At 58.9% G+C, this 21840-nt stretch overlaps 2 protein-coding genes and 1 long non-coding RNA gene across 4 annotated transcripts; all 3 read right to left on the bottom strand.

The window, feature by feature from the left end:
• Positions 1 to 499: 499 nt before the first annotated feature.
• Positions 500 to 11174, bottom strand: LOC141954321 (uncharacterized). The gene is made up of 16 exons (XM_074893709.1): positions 11114 to 11174; positions 10430 to 10615; positions 6463 to 6616; positions 5533 to 5579; positions 5043 to 5119; positions 4824 to 4887; positions 4451 to 4526; positions 4189 to 4216; positions 3405 to 3545; positions 3161 to 3292; positions 2715 to 2862; positions 2169 to 2221; positions 1505 to 1555; positions 1303 to 1385; positions 1100 to 1213; positions 500 to 762 (listed from the first exon to the last, which is right to left on the bottom strand). Exons 1-16 carry the CDS (start codon positions 11172 to 11174, stop codon positions 603 to 605), a joined length of 1575 nt encoding a protein of 524 aa, XP_074749810.1. The 3' UTR covers positions 500 to 602.
• Positions 11175 to 12252: 1078 nt separating this feature from the next.
• LOC141954402 (uncharacterized) lies at positions 12253 to 13517 on the bottom strand. Its single transcript, XR_012632175.1, has 2 exons — positions 13132 to 13517; positions 12253 to 12445 (listed from the first exon to the last, which is right to left on the bottom strand). It is a non-coding gene; the product is annotated as an uncharacterized LOC141954402 (long non-coding RNA).
• Positions 13518 to 14596: 1079 nt separating this feature from the next.
• FANCE (FA complementation group E) lies at positions 14597 to 19059 on the bottom strand. 2 transcript variants are annotated; one of them, XM_074893570.1, is made up of 12 exons: positions 18971 to 19059; positions 18200 to 18449; positions 17273 to 17906; positions 17146 to 17190; positions 16789 to 16848; positions 16557 to 16700; positions 16358 to 16481; positions 15674 to 15749; positions 15477 to 15543; positions 15255 to 15380; positions 15017 to 15111; positions 14597 to 14833 (listed from the first exon to the last, which is right to left on the bottom strand). In XM_074893570.1, exons 2-12 carry the CDS (start codon positions 18421 to 18423, stop codon positions 14830 to 14832), a joined length of 1599 nt encoding a protein of 532 aa, XP_074749671.1. In that variant the 5' UTR covers positions 18424 to 18449; positions 18971 to 19059; the 3' UTR covers positions 14597 to 14829. The 2 variants fall into 2 exon arrangements, with proteins under 2 accessions (XP_074749671.1, XP_074749672.1); XM_074893571.1 differs by having other exon boundaries at positions 18900 to 19048.
• Positions 19060 to 21840: the final 2781 nt, after the last annotated feature.

Here is a 21840-nt window from a genome sequence, read left to right on the forward strand (position 1 = left end):
CAGCCAAGCCCACCCGCGTTTCGGGGCTGCGAGAGGCCGGGGTGGACGCGGAAACGGGGCGTCTGCGTCAAACCAAGTGATTTTCCCAGGCGCCGGAGCGGTCGGAAAGAGCTCCCTCTGTTTGTGAGCCCTTTGTGGTGCCATGGGAAAGTCTGAACACTGACCTGCTCCTTCCAGCCCCAGCTTTGTCCCCTCGGTAGCAGCAAAGGAGCATTAGATCTTAATTACAGCTCCTCAGGCAGCAGGGACAGAGGTTGCCTGGCCAGCACAGTGGGACACGTTTCTAATGCAAACCTGGTGGCTGTGGGCAGCCCGGTCTCTGTCCCCAGCACAGGGGGACATGCGGTGGCATCCCTGCACCCCTCGGTGTGCTGAGAGAATGGGCAAACTCATAGCATCAATGAGGCTCCCTGAGCCCTTCACGCCTGTAAGCTGTCTCCAGCAAAACCTCAGATCCTAGCACAGGATGTTCCCCTCTGCTCCAGCACTAAAAATCCCCCATTTTTCCTCCAATTTTATTATTCTAGGGTTTTGGTGTTTTATGGCACAGGGAAGGAGCAGCAACAGAGAGTGGGCGCCTCCCAGTCGCCTCCCTGTCCCGGCTAGGCCTTGAACGATGCCGCAGGCTGCAGCCGCTGCAGCTCCAGGACGCGGACGAGGAGGAGGAAGGTGATGCTCAGGAGAAGCAGCCAGAAGAAAAGCCAGTAGTGCTGCGGGAGGAAGAGCCATGGCCGCCACAGCTCCGCCGGGGACCCCTTGGACCTGGGGAGAATGCGACCGCGGACACTCGTCATCCAAGGGGGGAGAGCAAATCCCACTTCTGCCCCAGCTGGGGATGAGGAGGGTGTTTAACTCAACCCCAAACTTCAATGGTCCTTTTACAAACCCAACTGCAACAAGCCCGGGGAGGACGTGGGTGACCCGCAATGCACTGGGGAAACTGAGGCAGAGCAGAGTCGAGCTGGGGCAGCCAAGCAACATCCCAGGCTTCCATCACCAAATCCCCCAGCCCGTTTCCTACATGCTGGCCACTGTGGGACCACAGAGAGTCCAGCAGCCGCGGTGGGGGGATGCTGGGCACATGCAGGGTGCTGCTCACGTCAGTCCAAGCTGCTCCAGCTCCTCGTCCCCTACACTGGAGCCTCTGCCATCTGCCTCGGCCACCGGCTCCCCGGTCACGGCGCTGCCCTGGCCCTGCGGCTCCAGCTCATTCCTGGGGAGGGAGAGGACAGGGTGCTGTGCTGTCCCCCGTGGGCCAGAGGCAGCCGGTGCCGTGGCCTCCCCGCCACCCATTGCAGTTACCTCTGGGTGCTGGGCCGGCGCTGGGCCCCCTCCCTCTCTGGCTCGCCGGCCAGGGCTGCTCGGCTGTCAGGGCTGGCACCTGGCTGGGCACCGAAGGTGGGAGCATCAGTGGGGCCCCAGAGCCCCGGTAGCACCAAGCCTGGGGACATGTGTCCGACAGCGGGGCACAGCTCCTGTCCTTCCCCCCCACGCGTGTCCTTACCAAGAGCTGCTTGGGGATGACGGCGATGCTGACTCTGCGGCGCGCAGACCCCTGCAACGGAGGGTCTGGGGATGAGCACCGCGGTGGCTGCCTCCCCGTGCTCCCCATCCCCTCCTTCCCCATCGCCTCCCCAGCACAGGCAAGGGACACCGAGGAGGAGAAGGGACGCTGCCAGCCTTCCGCTGGCCCTGGCGCTAAGTGGGGAAGCCGGAGAGCTGGTGAGATGAGGGAAGGTCAAAGCCAAGAGGTTTGTGCCTGTCCTTGCTGCTTCAAGCCGTGCTGGTGGGGCTGCCTAACCCCCTCCCCGAGCGCTCCCCTACCTCATGAGCTGTAGGGGGATCAGTGCCGAATTCGAGCTGGTGCTAGAGAACAGCCAAGCCTGCGGCTCTTGCGCTATGACCCTGCAATGCAGAGGGACCTGCCTGAGATCTCCTGGACGAGCAGCCCCCAACCCTGGGCATGCTGTCTCCCCAGCCCTGGGCACCCTGTCTCCCCGCAGCCCTCTGAGGCTGCCCCTACATTTTGCCTCAGCCCCGGCATTTCTAGCAGACCTTGCCCGCAGCAAGCAGCTGGCAGGAGTGGCATTGCCCGGGGACTAGCAGGTGCGTGGGGACCACCGGGCAAGGGAGGGCAGCTCCAGGATTGCTGAACTGGGACCAGTTACCTGCTGGAAAGTTCGCATCAGGGGGTGAGGCCTCAGCCGTGGCTCCGTGTCATCTGGGAGCAAAGAGAAGCAGCCTTACATCACCCCCAAAAATTAAGAGTGGGCTAATGCAGAGATGGTCGCAAACCTCCCTCCCATCAAAAGCTGTCCTGGCCACATGCTCTGTGCTTGGCACAAGTCACAGAGGTGCCCCGGCCGGGGGGACCTTTCTCGCATGCACAGCGACAGCGTGCCTGGGGTTTGGAGTCCAGGGACAGAGCGTCCTTTGTGTGCCCCGCGCCCCCCAGCCCCGCATTCCCAGCTGGGCCGCGGGACAACGGCTCTCCGGCCACCAGCACCTGCTCCCACGCTGCGTCTGCTGTTACAGCGGCCCCTCGCATTTGTCATCGGGTCCCAGCTGTCACCCGCCCCCGGTCCCTGGCTCGCACAACCCGCCAGCTCTGTGGCACAGGGTCATAGTGACCCCCCGGAGGGCTTCAGGTCCAAATCCCGCAGGGTTGCCCCATGCAAACCCCGCGCAGGCCCCGGCGGCAGAGCCCACCTCACCCTGGGTCTCCGCCAGCTGCCGGTTGCGGGAGTTTTGCTGGATCAGGCGCTTCATCTCCTCCAGCTCCGCGTGTTCCCGCATGTGGTGCCGCTTCAGGTTCTCCACGTGCTGGACCATCACCTCCGCTGCACGGCTCATCCGGGCCTCCTGCAGCCGGGCAGGATGGGGGATCAGACCCCCACCATGTCCCAGTCCCTAAGCGAGCCAGTCCCTCGCTGTGCATCCCACAGTGCCTCCTCCACCCAGGGGATGCCAACGCGTCCCCTTCCTGCCCCCCAGGGCAGGCAGATCCCTTGCACCTCAGTACATGCAAACATGAGGTTCAACACCAGCACCACAAGGAGGAGGGACAGACCCCAGCAAGCCCAGGGGTGGGCCCCCAAGCCCAGTCGCAGCACCCTCCATCTCTCCCGGCCCTGGCAGGAGTCCCAGGCTGTGCACAGACCTGATGTACAGCCCCCAGCTTCTCGGCGGCGCCGGTTGCCCGCTCAACAGCGGCCGCCAGCACAGCCAGGCTGCACTGCAGCTGCTCCAGCGTCTCCTTGCAGCCCGTGTCAGTGCAGGATGGGCCCAGCCTCTGTGGAGGGAGAGGATGGCACTGCCAGAGCCGGGACTTTGAGTTGTCCAAACCCCTCTGGGGCTGGATGTCCCCAGCAGATGCCAGCCCCCTGGCCCTGGTGCCCACCTACCTCCAGGGCAGCCCGGCACTGTCCCAGTTCCTCCTGGATGTTTTCCTCTGCCGCGTCCCTGGCCCGTTTCTCCACCTGCACCCGTTGCCGCAGGGTAAACACATCGCAGCGAAAAGCCAGGGCGAGGTGGGCAAAAGCTGCCTGCAGGGTGGGAGGGCGAGAGGTGGGACACGGGGTGATGGGGAAGCCACTAGAGCCCCGCGCTGCTGTCCTCAAGGCACAGACAGACGCCCTAGCATGCCACCATGCAGGGCAGTGCAAAGGCTAATTAGCACTTGCCTTCCCTTAGCACCCGTTAGGCTGCTGCATGCTGGGGACAGTCCCTGTGAGGTGCCAGCCTGACCGCGACATGTCCCCCAGGCAGCCGATAACGCATGGAAATCCCAACCCCTCCTGGCAAGAGCACGCGCCGGGCAGACGCCAGCCCTCACTGCAGGTCCCGGCTGACAGCAGAGCCTGACTCAGCCCTGGCACTTGCAAGAAAATTATTTTTATTAGCGCGGCTTCCACCACCTCCCTGGCTAAGGGAGCTCTCAGCGAGCTGCAGAGCACTTTGTGGGATTGCCGGGTGTGCAGGGGACGGGCTCATCTTGCCGTGGAAATGCAGCTGCCTCCGAATGCCAACAGCATCACCGGGAAAGGGATTTGGAAGGCGGCTGCCAGGGGACTGCGGTGCTTGGAGGGCAGCCAGGAGCAGGGCACAGCCCCAGGACTGTGAGCCAGCGAGGCGTCTGTTCCTCTGTCCCCCTTCCCCAGCCCACCCGCGGCCCCCGGCAGCCCTCACCTCCACGTCCTGCTCTGTCAAAGCCACCCTGCAGAAAGAAAAGTGCTGTCAGGGATGGAGGCACCATGGGGACTGAAACTGCCCTTGGTCTGCTCCCAGGGGTGCCAGCCACCACCAGAAGTGGGGACCCAAGTGCCTCTTGCCAGGAAAACGGCTCTTGTGTAGTGGAAAAGGAGGAAAGTCCAATCCCTGGACAACTCGGTGCCAAGGGACCCCCTTGTCCCGTAGCCCCCGGAGGCACTCAGGTGCTCACTGGTCTTACCTGTGCAAGCCCAGTCTCTCCAGCACCGAGAGCTCACTGGGGAGACTCAGCAGCGGCTCCTCCGGGGTTTCTGCATCTGCAGGGAGGCAGGAACGCCATGGGAGAGACCACACATGAAGGCTTTTCCTTGGCCTTTCTTCCTCCCTCTGCCCTGTCCCGGCAGGGAGCAGGTGCCCATGGTGTGGGACTGTCCCAATCCTTCCCCCAGCATCAAGGTGGCTTCAGGCCCCCCCAGGCCAGTCCCCCCTTCCCCATGTCCCCCCACCAGGGAAATGACTTCCATCAGGCCACGCTGTTCCCACGCTCATCCCCAGCTACTTCAAGCCTTCCCCTAAGGGGACCCAGGTGGGGTGTGGGATGGGGACTCACCCACCTTCCTCGGTCCCATCACTCTCCCTGGTGCGCACAGCCAGCTCCTGTCTGTCCATGCCTGGTGCCTGGGGGGGCACAAGGGCACTGTCGGAGCAAACCCCTCCCCGGTGCTGGGCGGCATCCCAAAAAGAGCAGCACCGAGAGGCTGGGGGTCTGGCCAAGCCCGAAGGGCCGGGGAGGGAAGGACCCACCCAACCTGTTGCCCTTCTGTCCCTCTCACCTCGCTGACATGCTCCACGCTCTGCTTGCTCCTGGCCAAAACCCCATCTGGGTGCTCCTGGGGACTGCTCATCCTCCCTGGGGACAGAAAGGGTGGTGGGAGTTGGGCAGTACATCTCCTCCCCAGCCTGACACCACTTTAAGGGAGATCCCCGAAAACACTGCTGGCATTTCTGAAGAAGCCTGCAGGCTCCCAGGGAGCCCGTGGGCTGGCAGGTGCCCCCCAAAATACCCCTGTTGGGTTCAGAAGCTGCAGTGAGGCTGGGCCAGGGCAGGGGGAGGAGGTGAGGGGTCTGGTGCAGCGTGTGGGCTACAGCTGTCGAAGCAGATCCAGGGGACAGGGTCGGGTCCCAAGGCTGGGAGTGTGGGGTTGCAGGTGGGTGCTGCCAGGCCAGGGGACACCCTCCTGTGGGACCCGTGCAGTGCTGCTCGGGGGGGGAGGGTGCAAAAACCACCCCTTTCCCCCCATCCCCACCTTGGGCTGCCCTTACCTTCATCCGGAGACTCGGGGAGCCCGGCCAGCTCTGCCTCCTGTTCCCTGCAGAGAGAAGCCTGGGTAAACCCCAAAGAAACTCCAGCAGCAGAGGCAGCATCCCACCCTCTCTGCCCTCCCCCAGCCACCACGGCACCCCTCAACAGGATGCTGCTCCGGACCTGGGTCCTTTCCGAGCATCCTCTGCAGCTCGCTCCGTCCCTGTCCTCGCTCTCCCTGGCACGGGCGCAGCAGCCCCCTCCGCTCCCGCAGCCGCCGCAGAGCCGCCACTGAGGAGCCCGCTGAAGCCGTTTCCAGCCAGCAATGAGTCACCGGCCCACGGCCGTGCTTCTCCTCAGCACATTATTATTTTATTTTTTTTCTTCCCTGGCTGCCAAGCGGACCTCGCTGCGAGCCGGCCTCTTCACAGGCATCACAACAAACCCAGCTGCCTGCAGAGCCCAGGCGCCATCTCATGTCACTGCCATGGGGACGGCAGGCCTTGGCACATGCTCTTGCCCCCCAGGAGTGCACTGGGATGGTCTCACCACCCCAAAACCCTGTCCTGAGTGCAAGAAAGTCTGGCAGCTCTGTAGCATCCCAGCTCACTGGGGCTGGGGATGCTGGAGCACACCAGGGATGGCAGGCTGCCTGTGCATGAGATACAGGGGCTGCCATGCAAACAGCCCTCTGCAGCCTCGTGCTGAAGCTCAGCACCCACCTGGGAAAGGGTTTGAACCCTCAAACTTTGCTTCTGCAAAGGGTTTGCTCCCCCAAACTCTCTTCTCTGCAAGCATGGGGACTGTTCCCCAGGAGCAGTGTGCTGAAATGATGCTCGGTGTCTCAGAGCGGGGTGATGCTCCAGATGCTCCCTTGCCTGGCACCGCCGTCCCCGTCCCATCCTCGCTGGCACCCCGAGAGCCACGGGGTGAGCCTTTCGTGCACATACCTCCGAGGCGAGGGGCTGGGTCGGCAGCTCGTCCTCTGCCGCTGCCACCGGCGGCACCCCTGGGTCAGTCCCTGCGCCTCCTCTACCCCTCTCCCAGCGAGGTCCCTGCGAGCGGCTTCATTTGCAAAGCGCGGAGGCTCCAGGACCAGCACACCTATCATGAGAGACACATATTAGCTGCGCGCAGATGGGAGAACGCCTCTAAATGTTATATTTTTAAAGCATTTTCTCACCCAGCAGGAGCTCCAAGCTCCTCTGCTTAGCGTGGAGGCATCTGTGGGAAAAGAGGTGGGGAGGCCCGCTGCAATTCAGGAGGATGCTGCTGGGATTCGGGCGGGCACAGAGCGAGGCGAATGAGGAATTTAATACAAGCCCCATTTCTGTGCAGTGCTGAGGGTGGACTTTCCCACTCGCCGCCCCCGTTTCCCTCCCATGGGGTGATTCTTGCTTGGGGCTCGTGATGTGGGTCATCTCCGTGGGGGGAGATAAGTTTGCACCCACCTACTAGTGCGAGCACCCGGTGCAGAGCTGGAGCAACCCACTGTACCCCAGGCAGGGGACAGGCCGGCCCACGAGCACCCCCCTGCCAGGCCGGCTCTCAGGTAGACAAATAGAAGAGATTCCTGAGTCCAAGGGAGCTTGGACATCTCATTTAAGCTGGTTTGCAATGTTTAAAAATCAGAGAAAACTGGCAGAAAGTCCACAGAGCCCCTCTCCCAGCCCAGGGTAAAGCCCCTGTGCAGAAGGGACTCTCCTGCAGGACACGTCTCCTCGGGAGCTGTGCCCACGGACATGCAGATAGGGGGCTGAAAGATTTTTTTTTGGCAGGGACACGAAATGCAGCAGAGATTTAAGGGAACAGAGAGCAGGGACTGCTTGAAGCCCCCCATGCCTGTGCAGAGCCTCAGCCAAGCTCAGTCTAGATCACCCCAGCACCGAGCAGGGTCATCATCCCTGTGCCAAGTGGGACCATCACCTGTCTCCCAGAGCCTGCTCAGCCCTGATGGAGGTGTAAAGGCAAACAGCACTTGGCATCTGTCAAAACAAGCCCATTTCATGCCTATACACTGGAAATTGTCCCTGATACCTCTGCCTAGGGGCTCGGCAGCCCCTGGCCACCAGGGACGAGCCAAACTCATCACATCAGCAAGCATCACAGTTTTCCCGAGGGCTGGTCCCTGCTGCAAAGCACTTGCTCCACAACAGCCACAGCAGACCCTGCAGCCTACAGATTCACTACAGCTCAGCCAGCTTTACACTAGCTCCTTATCTTTGTTTTATGGATGAAAATACAGAGGCACGCAGCTTGTTTGCCCAGCGTGGCACAAATAACCCCCTGGGAAGCCAGACCGAGTGCTTTCCCTCAGCTTGGCAACTTTACCAAACGCTCCCCGGGTCGTTACCTGCCTGAACTTGTCTCAAGCAGCCGAAAGCAGATGCTGGGGCCACCCAGCTCGGACCCGGCACTCGGCGCTGTCAGGTCCCAGGCAGACCTAGGAGGGGGGCCAGGGGACGCGGCGCGGCTGGCAGATGGAGGGTTGGGGGGTGCTGAGGCCCCACACGGTGCAAGCTGCCGGCGACAGATTCTCCCTGGAGGGGAGAGCGACTGCATCTGCAGCAGAAGGATCTGCCAGAGGAGAGCTCGATGCGAGAAGGCCTTTAAAGGACATGCATGAGAGCGGCTGGGAGCTCCCTGCGCGGGGCCGGGGCGGGCTGAATGGTTTGCAGGTGGCCAGGCGACCTCTGATTTCGGTGTGGGGCTGGATCCTGCACCCGCCCTTTGGAGGTGAGAGCTGTTACCCAGAGCTGGGAGAGACCACGACTGCTCCCTCTGTGCCCGGCGTCTGCAGAGGGGAGCAGACCCGAGTCTCAGCATCTCCCTGGCAGGAGGCTCAGGGCAGGGTGGTGGCACTCAGGACCTCCATGCAGATGGGGGATCCCCCCGTGCCTTCCTGGGGGGCACAGCACCAGGCTAAACCAGGATGGCTGACAAGGAACCCCTGTAGCATCATATTTGATGACGCAGGGAAGCCACTCTGCCCAGGACCCCCACCCCTCCTGCCCCTCTTGGCAGCCCCACTTTACAGCCATCACCCCTGCTGCCCCTTCCCCTGCCTGACTCCTTTGCTCAAATCCATCACATCCTCTAAAGCTGCTTTCTTCCCCTAATGAGCTTATGTGGAGTCAGACTCGATGCTCAGCACTACAGAGGACCAGGCTGCAGACAGGCAGCCGCTGTTAGTCCCCCCACGCCCAGGGACCCTGATGTACCATGAGGAACAAGGCAGGGCCTTGGGGTCTGCAAATCTCTTAAGCCCTGAGAGGTCAGCCAGCAAACAGCATCTCCCAGCCTCAGGGCAGGGCTGGCTCAGCCTCATGCCCATCTTCTGAGAACGCAGGATGCGGCCCCAGGTCCAGGGATCAGCCAGGAAGGGCTGAGAGAGCCCATTTGCAGCTTGAAGCAGGAACCTGTGCTGTGCCACAGTGGGATGAGGCTTTGGAAATGGCCATCAACACTGGTCCCCACCAGGTCAGGATTTCAAACGTCCTTGAAGCTCCAGGGATGGGTTTTCCCCTCTTGGGGCCAACAGCTCCTGCTCAGACCAGAACTGCTGAGAAATCATGAGTCATTGTAGGAGAAGAATAGCCCCAAATTCCCATGCTGTTTTTCCTGTAACACACATACCTAGCAACACAAGCTGTGGTATGCATGATTAGAACCAATTAATGACAATTAACACATCCTAAGTTCACACCACCAGCACCAGGAAGACACCAGACATGCTGAAAGGCAGACTGGCACTGTCACCTTATATTCTTATATATCCTCTGCCTTTTTTAAAAATATCTTCCCTGCGATTTCCTCTCTCTTCCCCATCCCTCTGTTTGCTGTCCCTCTCCAAGAGTTTCCAGGCACAAGGGTTGGCCATTTGTGCTTCTTTTTAGAGAAGGATTTGCCGAGACACACTTCCCAGAGCGAGCAGGTCACCTGGCCCGAGCAAGAGGATGCTCAGGGCTTGCGCTGGCAGGGCCAGATCCACCCCACAGGTGAGGACATCCAGCCGAGCCTGGGTGCTGTGCAGCAGTGATAACCCCGAGCAGCAGAGCTTCCCCCCTGCCCCTTACCCCCAGTGCTTTCCCAGCTGGCTGGTATCTCAAAATGCAGATGAATTCTTCAGGCAGATGAATTCTTCACCTCTTCATTTCAGGAAGGGGAGACCCAGGCAGATGAGAAGACCCTTCCTTTGGGCTGAGACTCAGCGAAGGGAGCCTGAGCCTCCCGATGCCATTCCCCTCCTCGAGGACCTCCCCCTGCCCTTGGGCACACGGGTCTAAACTCTATATTTTATTGTTGAGTGCTTTTCCTAGCCAAGCATGAGGTCTCTCCTCAACAGAGCCCGCAGCCAAGGCTCCTGTAGCAGGGCACGGAAGTAAAAGCCCCTTCAAAGCATGATGCCGAGCAGACAGAGGGTACAAAACCAGAGGGATGGAGGACAGAAACGTTTGCATACACCAGTGCCTTGCCATCAACACAGCCTGTTCCTGCTGGCCCCATCCCTGCAGAGACCCTGCTTTGTCCCTGAGAGCCTGGCACCAGGCAAGCAGCAGATCAGGCTCTGTAGCCTCTGCTCTAGTGTCCTGGCAGGCCCATGGCTGCAGCAAGTTGCTCCGTGGGGGCACACAGATCTACAGACACCATCGCATTTGTTCCTCACATCAGAATAGAACTTTTCCGCTCAAAAACTCCTCTATTCCCTCCCACACACATGCTGAGGGGTTCAATAAGAGGCAGCGTGCCTCTTTGCAAACCATCCCATTGAAAGAGCTTCTAAAAGCATTTCCTAAAAGCACCCAGGGATTTTTATGTATTCTTATTTTTAACCTGAGAGCATCTAAATCATGATTACAATCTAAGTATCGTGGGGCCTCAAACAAGCAAAAGCAGCCCAGCTCCTCATGCACAGACCTGTCCAGTGGAGATGAACGAGACTGCTGGGAGATCTCCAGCCCCGAGCGGTGAGCGGCAGCAAGGGGCTGTGGGCTCTGGCTTTGCCCCTCGTGTCTCCTTCCAGCAAGGTCCCACTGGTCACGCAGCAGCCTACTGCGACAGCATCTTCCCAGGGCTCCTCCTGAGGCTGAGCTGAACTTGCAGCTCAGATCGCAGAGACCGTGGTCATCTGGATTATCCACTTCTCGGAGGAAAGCTGCTCAGAGAGACACAGGCTGCTACTGCTGATGCGGCAAATGTGATTTATTAGGTCTGTGCAGGGGGCCCAACCATAAGGCAACCCCAGGCCTCCAGCAAATTCATCTTCATGTGGCCCTGGCCTCCCCAGCTGACAGGGAGCTGGCAGCCACCAGACTACCCAAGGGAGAACACGATTGTTTTATTATGATTAAAAGGTTGTTGGCAAAAAAATAGACAAGAAAGAACTTTTTTGCTTCTTTTGGTTCAGTTTTCAATTCCAGGTTGAAAAAAAAAAAAAAAGACCTCTGAGCCTTCCCCACAGCAGTTCAGCCTCACATTTGGGTGTCACAGCCACCAGATCTCAATGCAAAACCGCATCAGCATATTGGGGATTATGTGCAAGTGACTAACGGGGTGACTATCAGCTCCCAGCATTGCTGCAGGAGGGGACACAGCAACTACCTGGACATGCCTGCAGCTCCTGCACGGAAAAAGGCAGCTCCTCGGGATGGATATGGATCATTTTCAGCCCTTTCCAACAACGTGTTGTATGGACTGAGGTGGTCTGGCTCCTACGTGGCTCTGACGTCTGACGTTTAACATCCGTGGATGCAGCATTCGCACACCTCTGCCCACCTGAAGGAGGTTCTCTGCTGCCCAGTCATGGCACCAAGATGCCACTTGTGGAGTGGAGAGGTCATCTTGTCATGAAAATGGTTCAAAAATCACTGTGGGAGGATGAGGAGGCAGAGTGGACAGATGACCCAGGTAATTGCAGAATATCAATATCCTTTAAAAAACCCAACTATTAGGCCAAAAAAGGAATTCCCCTCCTTTCCATGAAGGAGGTAAATCTCTACAAAGAGAAGAGGAAGCAGATGAGGAACTACTGTCAAATATCGCAAGTAAATTGGCTGAAAATTATACACTACCTTCTACATACAGCCTAGGAAACGTCTAAGAGAAAGCTTCAGCCCTTTCTCTTCACAAACACTGCTAATAAATCAGGACAAGGACAAACCCAGCCCTGGCTCTCCATCTGCTGCACTATAAAACCTGACTGACATTTTGTGCCGCATCCACCTCTTTGCACTGTTCAGGCTGGATTTTAAAGTTCTTGAGAGGGTCAAGAGGAGTCAAAAGTCAAGTTTTCCAGGCAGATGCTACCAACCACCACATAAACAAGCAGTCTTCCACCAGCATGTCTAGTGTCTCCAGGGTTTGCTTCCAATTCTCCTGACATGACTGTTATCTTGCACGTACACCCCAGAGGAATCCACAGTATATGATAAGCTGCAGCCAAGAGCAAAAACAGGACTAAGAAGGCTCTTCCAACAAGCCAGCATAATGCTTCCCAGCAGAACAGGAACCCCCTTTGCAGTTTGCAAAGCTGATCCCTGCCTGACTACTGTTTCTTGCAAAAACCACGTAGGCTGGCCCAAAACACAGCTCCCAGTATCTCCAGATGAGTTGGAAGTGCAAGCTGCATACGGCACGTAGCAGCCAAGAACAGCCTGTCAAAATGAGACTGTTGCCTAAAGAAACTAGTAAGCAGTTACAAAACCAAACATCCCTCAGGGAGGAGATGCACACCACAGCCAGATTTCAAACCATTTATTGCTGCCCAGTCCATATAGATCCCAGGGCTTCCCCACAGTGCTCTAGATATACACAGCACGCACGGTCTTCCAGTTCTTCAGCAAGGACACCAGGAAGCTGACAACCAGGTGATTCTGGAGATGAGTTTGTCCTCAGTCATCTTCATGTGACCGACAGCCACAGCCAGACAGAACACTGGGGACAATGACACCAAGGTCACTTGGTAAAAGCTTTGCAGCGAAACTGCAAAGACCGCAGCCTGCTACCTAATAAAGCCAGAACAGCAGGCTCAGACCTTGATGATCAGGGCACAATTTCTATTTATGTCATATTTTGGGCAGCCCTACAATAGCTTCAATATACTCAGCCATTAAGCCACTGGTATGCAAATACATCAACAACTTGGCTCCCTGGAGGTTTCTTTCCTCCAGCTAACATAGACTTTGAAGCCTCATCAGTCCACTGTCACCTAAAATAGCTTAAGAGATTCTTACTGTAAAGAAATCTGTGCTCTCAGCATTAAGAGCATCACTTAATGCTTCAGGGTTTCATTCTTCTGGCTGGGTCTAAACATTAACGAGCAAACTTGAAACAGTAACATGTCACACCTACATGTTTTAATCCCTCTTTTCCCTTTGTAAGTGTAAACGTTCATGAATTTTTAAATAGTTCCTGAAATACGTAATGCTTAAAAACCTCCATTAAAACTCTAGCACTATCTCCCTCAGAGTCCATCCACCCTCTCCCATCCTTATCTTTTCTGTCCTTCAATGAGGAGGTGCCCAGATGATGTTTCCACTGGGTGTTTTCAAGGATACAGGATAGAAATTTGGAAAGAGTCATGCTGTAGAATCACTTTTTACTAGTGTATCACTAAACACCTTGCAATAGGAACTGTCATCATCCCCACACTGAAAACCAGAAACGTGACACACACAGCAGAGCCTCTTGCAAGCCCTAGCAAAACAGAAAAAAAAAAAAAAGGCAGCTTTAAAGCAGAAAATTCAAGTTTACCAGCTGTTTATCTAAATCCCACTCTCCTGTAACCCGAGATTTATAAATCCTAGCAGACCAGATAACCCAGGAGATCACTGCTGCACCACCCAGAAATCAGCTTAGCCATCAGAGAGAAAGGCTGATGTGCACAAAACGTGCCACTTGTGCCTTGGCTGCTTCGAGCCAAGATAAAATCACAATGGTCCAGAATTATCATCTTCAAACAGCCTCACATCAACTTCTGTCTTGATTCAGCAACATGTTAAGGGCATTAAGAACTAAAGACCTGTGAGAACTCCTCTGTGTAATATTGCTCGCCAGGTGCTCCAGGCCACCATGGTGGAAAAACACTTGAAATATAAAGGTTTTAGACAAGATGACTCTTTGCCTTGGCTACCAGGCTGCCACCATGAGCAAGGAGAGAGGGAGGTTTGCTGGCTTTGTGCAGACCTGGAGCCAGGAAGGAGCAACCTGCTACATGGAGGGCTGATGCATCGTACTTCTCAGCCGTCAAAAACAAGAGTGCAGGTACACAGAAGAAATATTGCAGCTGCGTCGCTTCGTTTTTAACCAGGAAATGGATCTAGGTTGATTAAAACAAGCAGGGACACCTGCAAAGCAAACTGATGAGACACATGGATGCTCAGTGAAGCTCTTCAGATTTACAAGTTATCAGAGATGCTGGCGCAGGGTAGGAGACATCCAGCACACTCAAAGGGGACCTGAGAGCAGAGAAGGGCTTCTGCTTCTTCTGTAGCTTCTCACTGCCCGCTCAGGTAACCTGGGGACCTGCTCAACATAAACCCCTTTTTTATACGGGAACACAGAAAATGAACAACATTTCTCCTCTGAGGGGATACGGCAGCTGGCCTCGGGCCCAGGATTGCTGCAGCCTGCCTTCAGGTGCTCAGGTACTTGTGTGCCAACATTACTCCATCCATAATGCAAAAATAACGGATTTTTTGTTTTCCTGATTTAAAAAAAGCCACCTTTTGGGCACAAACGATCTACCAAAAAAGAAGTCACCTTTATGCAACTACCCCGCTCCAGGCGATGCTCAGCCCAGCCACCCCTCACACCCGCGGGCCCAGCGCCGATGTGGGGCAACCCGGGGCTTTGAGGTGCCCAGACTGCCGGAGGTTGGAAGGGAAAGGACAGACGCGGCTCCCACACGTCCTGCAGCCCTGCCCCTCCGCAGCTCCTCCTCTGCCGCCATCTTGGGAGAGGCGGGGAGGGCGGCGCCATCTTGAGCGTGGCAGGGCGGGAAGGCGGGAGGCGCCATCTTGAGTGCGGCAAGGCGCCGGTGGCGGCGGGCTCTGAGGCGGCCCAGAGACAGACCAGACACAGAGATGACTGGAAATATATTCATTGTTTAACCAAGAAAACCCTCATCTTCAAGCTTCTGGGCGTGCGTGGGGCTGGGATGGCTGGCTGGCCGAGCACACGATGCCGCTGCCACTGCCCACGCCTGCTCGGTCTCCATCACGCTGGTGGTGAACCCCGGTGAGGGACTGGGCTGCAGCTACCACAGCCTAACCATCCTCTGCCCAAGGAAGCTATTGCCTTGCAGTTCCCATTGGCGCTCATCTGGGAGGAGGAGAAAGAGGAGAGAAATCAAGAAAAGGGACCCCACTGCCAACCACACACTGGCACAGCTTCTGCTGGCACTCATCGGTTTCCCACCACCCAGGGCAGAGCAGGAGCACGGAGGCTGCCATCCCCCATGAGAGAGATCCCAGCCCAGCCCGGAGGGCTCAGCATCCATCTCACCTGGCTCCTTCCAGCACAGCCTGCAGCGATTTCTTCAGAGCCGCGTTGCTCTGATCTAGAGTGGCAGCCAGACTGCGCCGGTGGGCTGAGGTGACCTGGGACGGAGAGGAACAAGGAGCTGAGAGAGCTGCACTGCCAGGAGCCCACCTGAGAGCCTCGGGCCAGGTCCTGGATCAGCCGCAGACCCGGCTGGCAGCTCACCCGCTGAGCTGCAGGACCCAAGCCTGGTCTTACTCACCTGGCTTTGGTACATGGTGAGCACAGCTGTCACCAGCTTGGCGTAATTCAGTGACGTGGCAAAGGCCGGGGCCTGCCGGCACAGGGTCAGGACCAGGAGATCGAAAAGCTCGGGGGGCAGCACCTCCTGGAAGAGAGCAACAAGTGAGGAGGAGAGCTGGACCTTCCTCCAGCACTGCTGGAGCCAGCAAAGAAACCCAGGGGGACAAGGGGATCCCCTCACCTGCCGTCCCAGCACGGCCTGCACTACTGGCAGGAGCTTCTCTGACAAAGGCACCTCCAGGACTTGGCTGCAAAGGACAGTGAAGAGATGTGATGCTCACACGGCCTCGCTGGTGCTCCCAAGAGGCTGGAGCCAGCCAGAGCCATCAAGGCAGGCACGAGAGCTGAAGCAGAGCTGCCGCCCCTGTAGTCTCATACCTTAGCACCAGTCGCACACAGTCTGGCTCCAGGCACTCCTCCACGAGGTCGCACACCAGCTTGGTCTGCTCAGTGCCTGCAAGGGCAAAGCAGAAGCGGGGAGAGCTTCCAGAGGCTGCCAAATCCACAGAGACGTGCCCAACCCTTCCTGGCACCCCTTCACACAGGGGTACATCCCAGTCAGGACACCCAGAAACTACATAGTGCCCCCTTCTACTGCTCAGATAATCCAGCTTCTTTCGCCCATCTGCAGCAAGGGTTTAGCTAGCACCAGTCCCTAGGAAAAGGGGATGCTACTGTGGCAGAGATTCATGCAGGACCCTCTTCTTGTGCCAGCAGAGACGCTCTGGGGCAGTTCTGGCCCCAGTATTAGGAGTTGTCAGGAATTCTCAAGTCTGTGGAGGGGTGCCAGCTGTCCTCGAGGAGAACTGATGGAAACCAGGGTGGCCTCCCCTCCCTCTCCACTCAGGCATTTGTAAATCCATCTTCCATCCCAACTCCCAAGCGTTCACCCGCCCAGATAAATCCATCACCATTCCTCTGTGGTTTTAGGTGATAAATGCCTCCCAGGAGACAGCACTCTGCAGTTGGGGCTTCCCTTCCTGCTGGATGCAGCCCACAGCCCCTCTCCAGCTCTCTCAGCTGCTCCCAGAAGCAGCTGTGCCTCCTGTGAGCCCATCGCACCTTCCCCTGGCTCCTGCAGGACCGCAGCCACCAGGACTCGACAGAAAGGCTGGGAATACTTGGAGCAAAATGAAGCGAGGGCAGCCATGAGATGGCGGGAGGGCAGCTGGGTGAGGGACAGGACCTACGGACAGAAAAGGCAGGAGATGGGGATGGTGCTGAGGGAAACAGTTCAAGAAACCTCTATCCTCACACTTACTCGCCTGAGGAAGAGCTGCTCTGCCAGGATGGCTGCGCTGGTGTAGCTGAGGTCGGGGGTGAGAGCCAGCAGCCAGCTGCAGAAACGCACCAGGAGGTGCTCTGGGCACGTGGAGAGCTGGAGGAAGGAGCACAGCCCCTCGAGCTGGGGACAGCAGAGGGGACGGTGTCGTTAGGGATGGCAGCAGGCCCTTCACAGCACCAGCAGTTGCAGAAAGGATGCTGAGGCTCACCTGGCTGGGAGAGCAGCTGTTCAGGATGTGCAGCTCAGGCGGGATGCTTGACTCTGAGTGCTGCAGGGAAACACAGTCCTTGAGTAATACACCAAACAAAGCAACCCACAAAATACAGCTCCAGGGCTTTTCTCTTCCCTACCACCCCCTGCTTTGGCCAGCACTGACCCCGCAGACCCATCAGACAGCAAATCCCTGCTAGGTGGAGGCAGGGGTTATACTTGAGCCCAGGGGAGGTGGCAGCAGGGCTTTTTATCCCCCTCCAGTCATCCCTGTGAAAGCCACCTCCTCTCCCAACCCTTCTGGAGGTTCTGGCATGGCATGAGCTCCAGGAGAGAGACAGAAGCAACCACTTACGTCAGACTCCTGCAGCAGCAGCATTTTCAGCCTCTGTCCGTGCTTCTGAGGAAAATGAGATGAAGGAATAGAAATCAGAGTGTAACAGCTCACTGGCTGGAAGGGGAAAGCAAACTCTGCTTGGTACCTGGAGAAAGGACTGGACCTCTGCTGCCAGCTCTGCCTGGGAAATCTTCCTGTGGTCCTCAGCTGCATCCTCCTGGGAGCTTTCCGGAACACCTCCGGCTGGGCTCCGAGTGGATCTGTCCCCCGAAGGCTCCCCAGGCACCTCCTCTTCCATCTCTACCCCATCCCCACGCTCCTGGGCTCCCGGGGGTTCAAACGCCGCCTCCTCCAGCAGCAACCTCTTCCCCTCTCTCTCCTCATCCAACTCCAGGCTCTCCTCTGATACTTTCTTGCGCTTCCCACCTTGAAGCACAGAGTCACCCATGTCCCCAGCGGCACCAGGCTGCTTGGTGAAGCACCAGTTTAGTTTCCTTCGCCTCTCTGGTTTATTCTGGGTGATTTTCTGGCACAGGTGCCTCAGCTGCTGCTGGCATGCAGATGACAAGGGAGTGGGAGGTGGGGAGCACCCCTCTCCTCTCGGTCCCTGCCGGAGCAGATCCCCCAGCGTCCGCACCCAGGGATCCACATAGGAATCCTGCTCCACGGCCTGGAGCAGCCGGCCGAGGCAGCCCCCCGGCACCACGGTTTGCACCACGAGGAGCAGGGAGAAGAGGTTTCTCTGGCACACGACGGGGAGCAGCAGCAGCCGCGGTTTGCTGGATACAGGGAGAAAAGGGAGAGGTGACGTGTCAGAGCAAATTCCTGAGTCCGTATTGCCAACGTGCCCCGCGGAGCAGGGTCTAACGGGACTAGGAAGCGAGAGGAGGCAGCAAACGCCTTTGCCAGCTTTTGCAAACACAAGCTGGAAGACTGACAGGTCCCGCTACGATCCTGACTCCACGTACTGACCGCTGCAGCGGCGGGGAAGAGGATGCATGGTCCCAAACTGGGCACCTGACACGCCAAACCTCCCACAAAACACCGAGTTTTGGAAACGCAGCTGACTCACACAGCCAGGGCCCCCTCCGGCCCCTCCAGCGTGGGCTCCTCAGCGCACAGGGCTGCGACGAAGGTCTGCCAGGGGAACGCCTGTCCCGGTCCCCCGCTGACCTGGGCCCGCTGCAGCATTCGGAAGGCGGCCAACGTCCCGGAGGAGCCGGAGGCGAGTGCGTGGAGCAGCAGGCGGCACGGCTTGTCAAAGCTCCGCAGCCAGGGCAGGCAGGGGGGCTCCATCGCTGCTGGGGGGGCTTCGCAGCCACCTGCAAGAAAATTGGGGAAAGCCTGACGTGGGTCAGGGCGAGACGGGCGCAGGGAGGTTCGGGACCTCCAGGATGGGGTCAGCCACGCTCTGGAGCAAACCCCGGGGTCCTCCCTCGCTGGCTGCAGTTTCAGGGGCTGCCCTTATCTATGTGCAAGGGGCCCGTGGTTACCCTCAGCACCCGAGGAGGCAGAAGCGTTACCGAGGCTCACAGCCCGGCCAGGGGACCGGGAGCCCCTCTGAGCCCTCTAAAACCACCTCCCCTGCAGCTCCCCCCCCCTAGTCACCAACTCAGCGCTCCCCCCTCCGAGAAGGAAAACCGCGGAGGGCTGATGGTAGGGGTCCCCCCCCAGCTCCTTCGGGAGCGGACCAGCCCTAACCCCCCCTCCCCGGGGGGGTGTCCCACAGCCACCGGGCCCTAGCGCTGGCCCTGCACTGCCCCGGTTATTACCGTGTCTCCGTTATTACCGTGCCCCGGTGGGCAGGTCCCGGGCTCCCCCCCCGCACCGGGCAGACACTCACCGGGGGGGCAGAAGACGATGTGGAGAGGAAGATACCCGGTGTGTCCCCACCCGGGGACTGGCCGGTACCGGGACCCCAGGACCCGCACGCCCCGCCCCCAGGCCCGGCAGCGCGCGCCGCTTCTGGCCCCGCCCCCTTGAAAAAGCGCGCCGCGTATGCAAATCAACCCCGCCTGAAAATTTTTTTATATTATCCAAATGAAGCCTTAAAGCCAAACCCTAACATCCCCCCAGGGGGGTGGTGTATCCCCCACCCCCTCTCCTCCCGCCTCCCGGAAGCAAAGCCCCCAGGCAGCGTTACCTTACACAGATTATTTTATTGCATAATTTCCAGTTTTGGCTAAAAGCAGTTTAAAACAGTGCCCCAGAGCTGCCCAGCCCCGCCCCCCCCCCCCCCCCAGTCCCATGTGCATTAAAAACCCTCACTGCCCCCCCCAGCCCCCAGCCCAGCCCCCCGCCCCACTCCCACGAGGTCTACAGAGAAGGGGGGGGGGCTGTGCCCCAGTGCCCTGAGACCCCTGCGGCTCTGTCACCCCCCCTGGCTTCCTGGGGGCAGCAGGGATGTGAGACCTGCCGGGGTTCAGCCATGGACACGGGGATGGTTCATAAATACCACCCAGACTTATTTCCCCATCCCACCCCGCTCGCTCCCTGCAGCACCCCCCCATGCCTGGAGTGACCCCAAACCAATGCCAGGAGCAGCTTAACACATCAAAAGCAGATGCTTCCCCCTCCCAGAAGACACTTCCTTGCCACCAACAGTGCCCAGGCCAAGGGGGGCACCCCACGGCTTAATCAGAGTCTAAATTGATAACGAGTAGCTCCGGGCCATAAATTGAGCGCTGAAAGCCAGTCTCAGTCAAGGTCAGGGTGAGAGCCCATTCGTGCATGCAGAACATCTTGTCCTCCTCATCAGGGCTCTCCAGGGGCGCACGGCCGAGCTCCTGCAGCACAGGAGGGAGGATGAGCCCCAGCCTTGAGCTGCCGTGCCCCAGCCCCCCCCGCCCGGGACACCCCACTTACCACCGTCATGCTCGGCGGCTGTTGTCCGCGCTGCGGCGGCTGGTCGGGGGGCAGCTCGTGCAGGTAGAGGCATTCTGAATTGAACGGGCAGTGGCCCTGGTTCTGGACAAAAAACTTGCACCTGATTTTCCTGTGGGATTCAAAGCACAGTTGCGAGCGCAGCTCCCGGAGCGGCGCAGAGCCCGCAGTGCCACGCACTCACCCCGTCCGGGCCCTGAAAGTTTTGATGAGCTGCTTCTTCTCATCCGCGTCCGAGATCCAGTATTTGTTGGGGATGTAGTAACTGGAGGTGACCCGGCACTCCGGGCAGGCCCTGGGTGAAGGTGAGGGGTGCAGATGGGTGTCCCGAAAAGGGAGCTGGGAGCACGGGCTCAGCACCCATGCTGGGTGTTTGCACCACCATGGCCTCATCCAGCATCCCCGTCCCCATCGCAGCTCCCAAGCGCCTGTTCCCAAAGGAAAGTCGCTCCAATCCCAAAGCCACATCGCCAGACCCAAGGATGGATTTCAGGGTGCAGAAGGGGTGACAGTGACCACCTGCCACGTCCCCATCCCCACTCACTTGATGACGGTGCTCTGGAAGTCCCGGCTGCGACGCCACTTGCGGATGCAGCCCACGCAGTACGCATGGCTGCAGTTGGGCAGGATCCCAAAAAACCGCTCGTCCGGCGTTTGCTTCTCGTACACCCGATCCATGCAGATGCCGCAAACCACGGTCTCGCTCCGGGCCTTCAGCACTGCCAGGGGGACCCTGGCTGGCGCAGCACCCTGCTCCTGGGGGACCTGCAAGCAGAGCAGCATTGCAACCCCCTGGCTCCACCACTGCCCTGGCCTACGGGACCGGCGTGGGGTGACGGGGACAGCCCGGCCGCAGGAGACCCCCCAATCCCACCTCCGCAGGGACAGTCCATGTCGCTGGCTCCGCCGCTGCCTCGCTGGGGTCAGGAGAATTTGGATCCAGTCCCAGCCCTTGCGGTTGGGAGCCTGCAGGCAGGAGAGCTCTTAGAGGGGAAAAGCTCATCCTGCCCCACCGTCAGAGAGGCAGGCTGGCTGCTCAGGGGGGACACAGGCTTAGAAGTTCAGGTCCCCACCCTAAAAAAGCTGCTGAAAGAGCTTTCCAGAGCCCAGAGGTGGAGGGAGGAGGATTTGGGTCAGGGGCAGACACAAGCGCAGGATGCTCCAGCATCCCTGTCCCCTGGGCAGCCTAGCACCTACCTGAGGCACCCTGAGCTTGTGCAGGGACAGATTCTCTGCCAGTGGCCGCAGCGGGGACGTTATCAGGTGCTGGGATGTTGTCCTTGTCTTTCTTGTCCTCCTCAACCGCCATGCTTGCGAATTTGAAGGCCACTTGCGTCATGCTGGGAACAGGGTGTGCCGAGCTGTGCTGGGCTCCCCCCCAGCCCCGACCCACTGCCACAGGCACACGGCCAGGCTCCGAGCCCCAGTGGCTGGGGGGAACGGGGGGCACGGGGCCGTAGCGGGTCCCCACTGGCACCGGCTCCTCTTGGATGTGCTCATAGCTGGAGGAGCCCAGGGACAGACAGACAGACAGAAGGTCCCATCAGCCCAGCATGACACGTCCTGGCTCCCAGCCCATCCTTGTGGCATCAGGCCCCCTCCTCACCGCTCCTTACCCGCACCGGTCTCCGTAGCTGCAAAACCCGCTCTGGAAGTACCTGCAGATGTGGGCTGACTTTCTGTCGTGCAAGAAGCGGCAGCTCTGGCCCCATCGACAGAATCCGCGGGCAAAATTCCTGCCGGCCGGAGAAGCCACATGGCCGGGGGTCAGACCCCTCCAGCCCCACTCCACCGGCCACCCCAAAATCCCCCCCCGGGCACCAGCTTTGC

This window comes from Strix uralensis, chromosome 24 (assembly GCF_047716275.1).
Source record: "Strix uralensis isolate ZFMK-TIS-50842 chromosome 24, bStrUra1, whole genome shotgun sequence".
NCBI lineage: Eukaryota > Metazoa > Chordata > Aves > Strigiformes > Strigidae > Strix > Strix uralensis.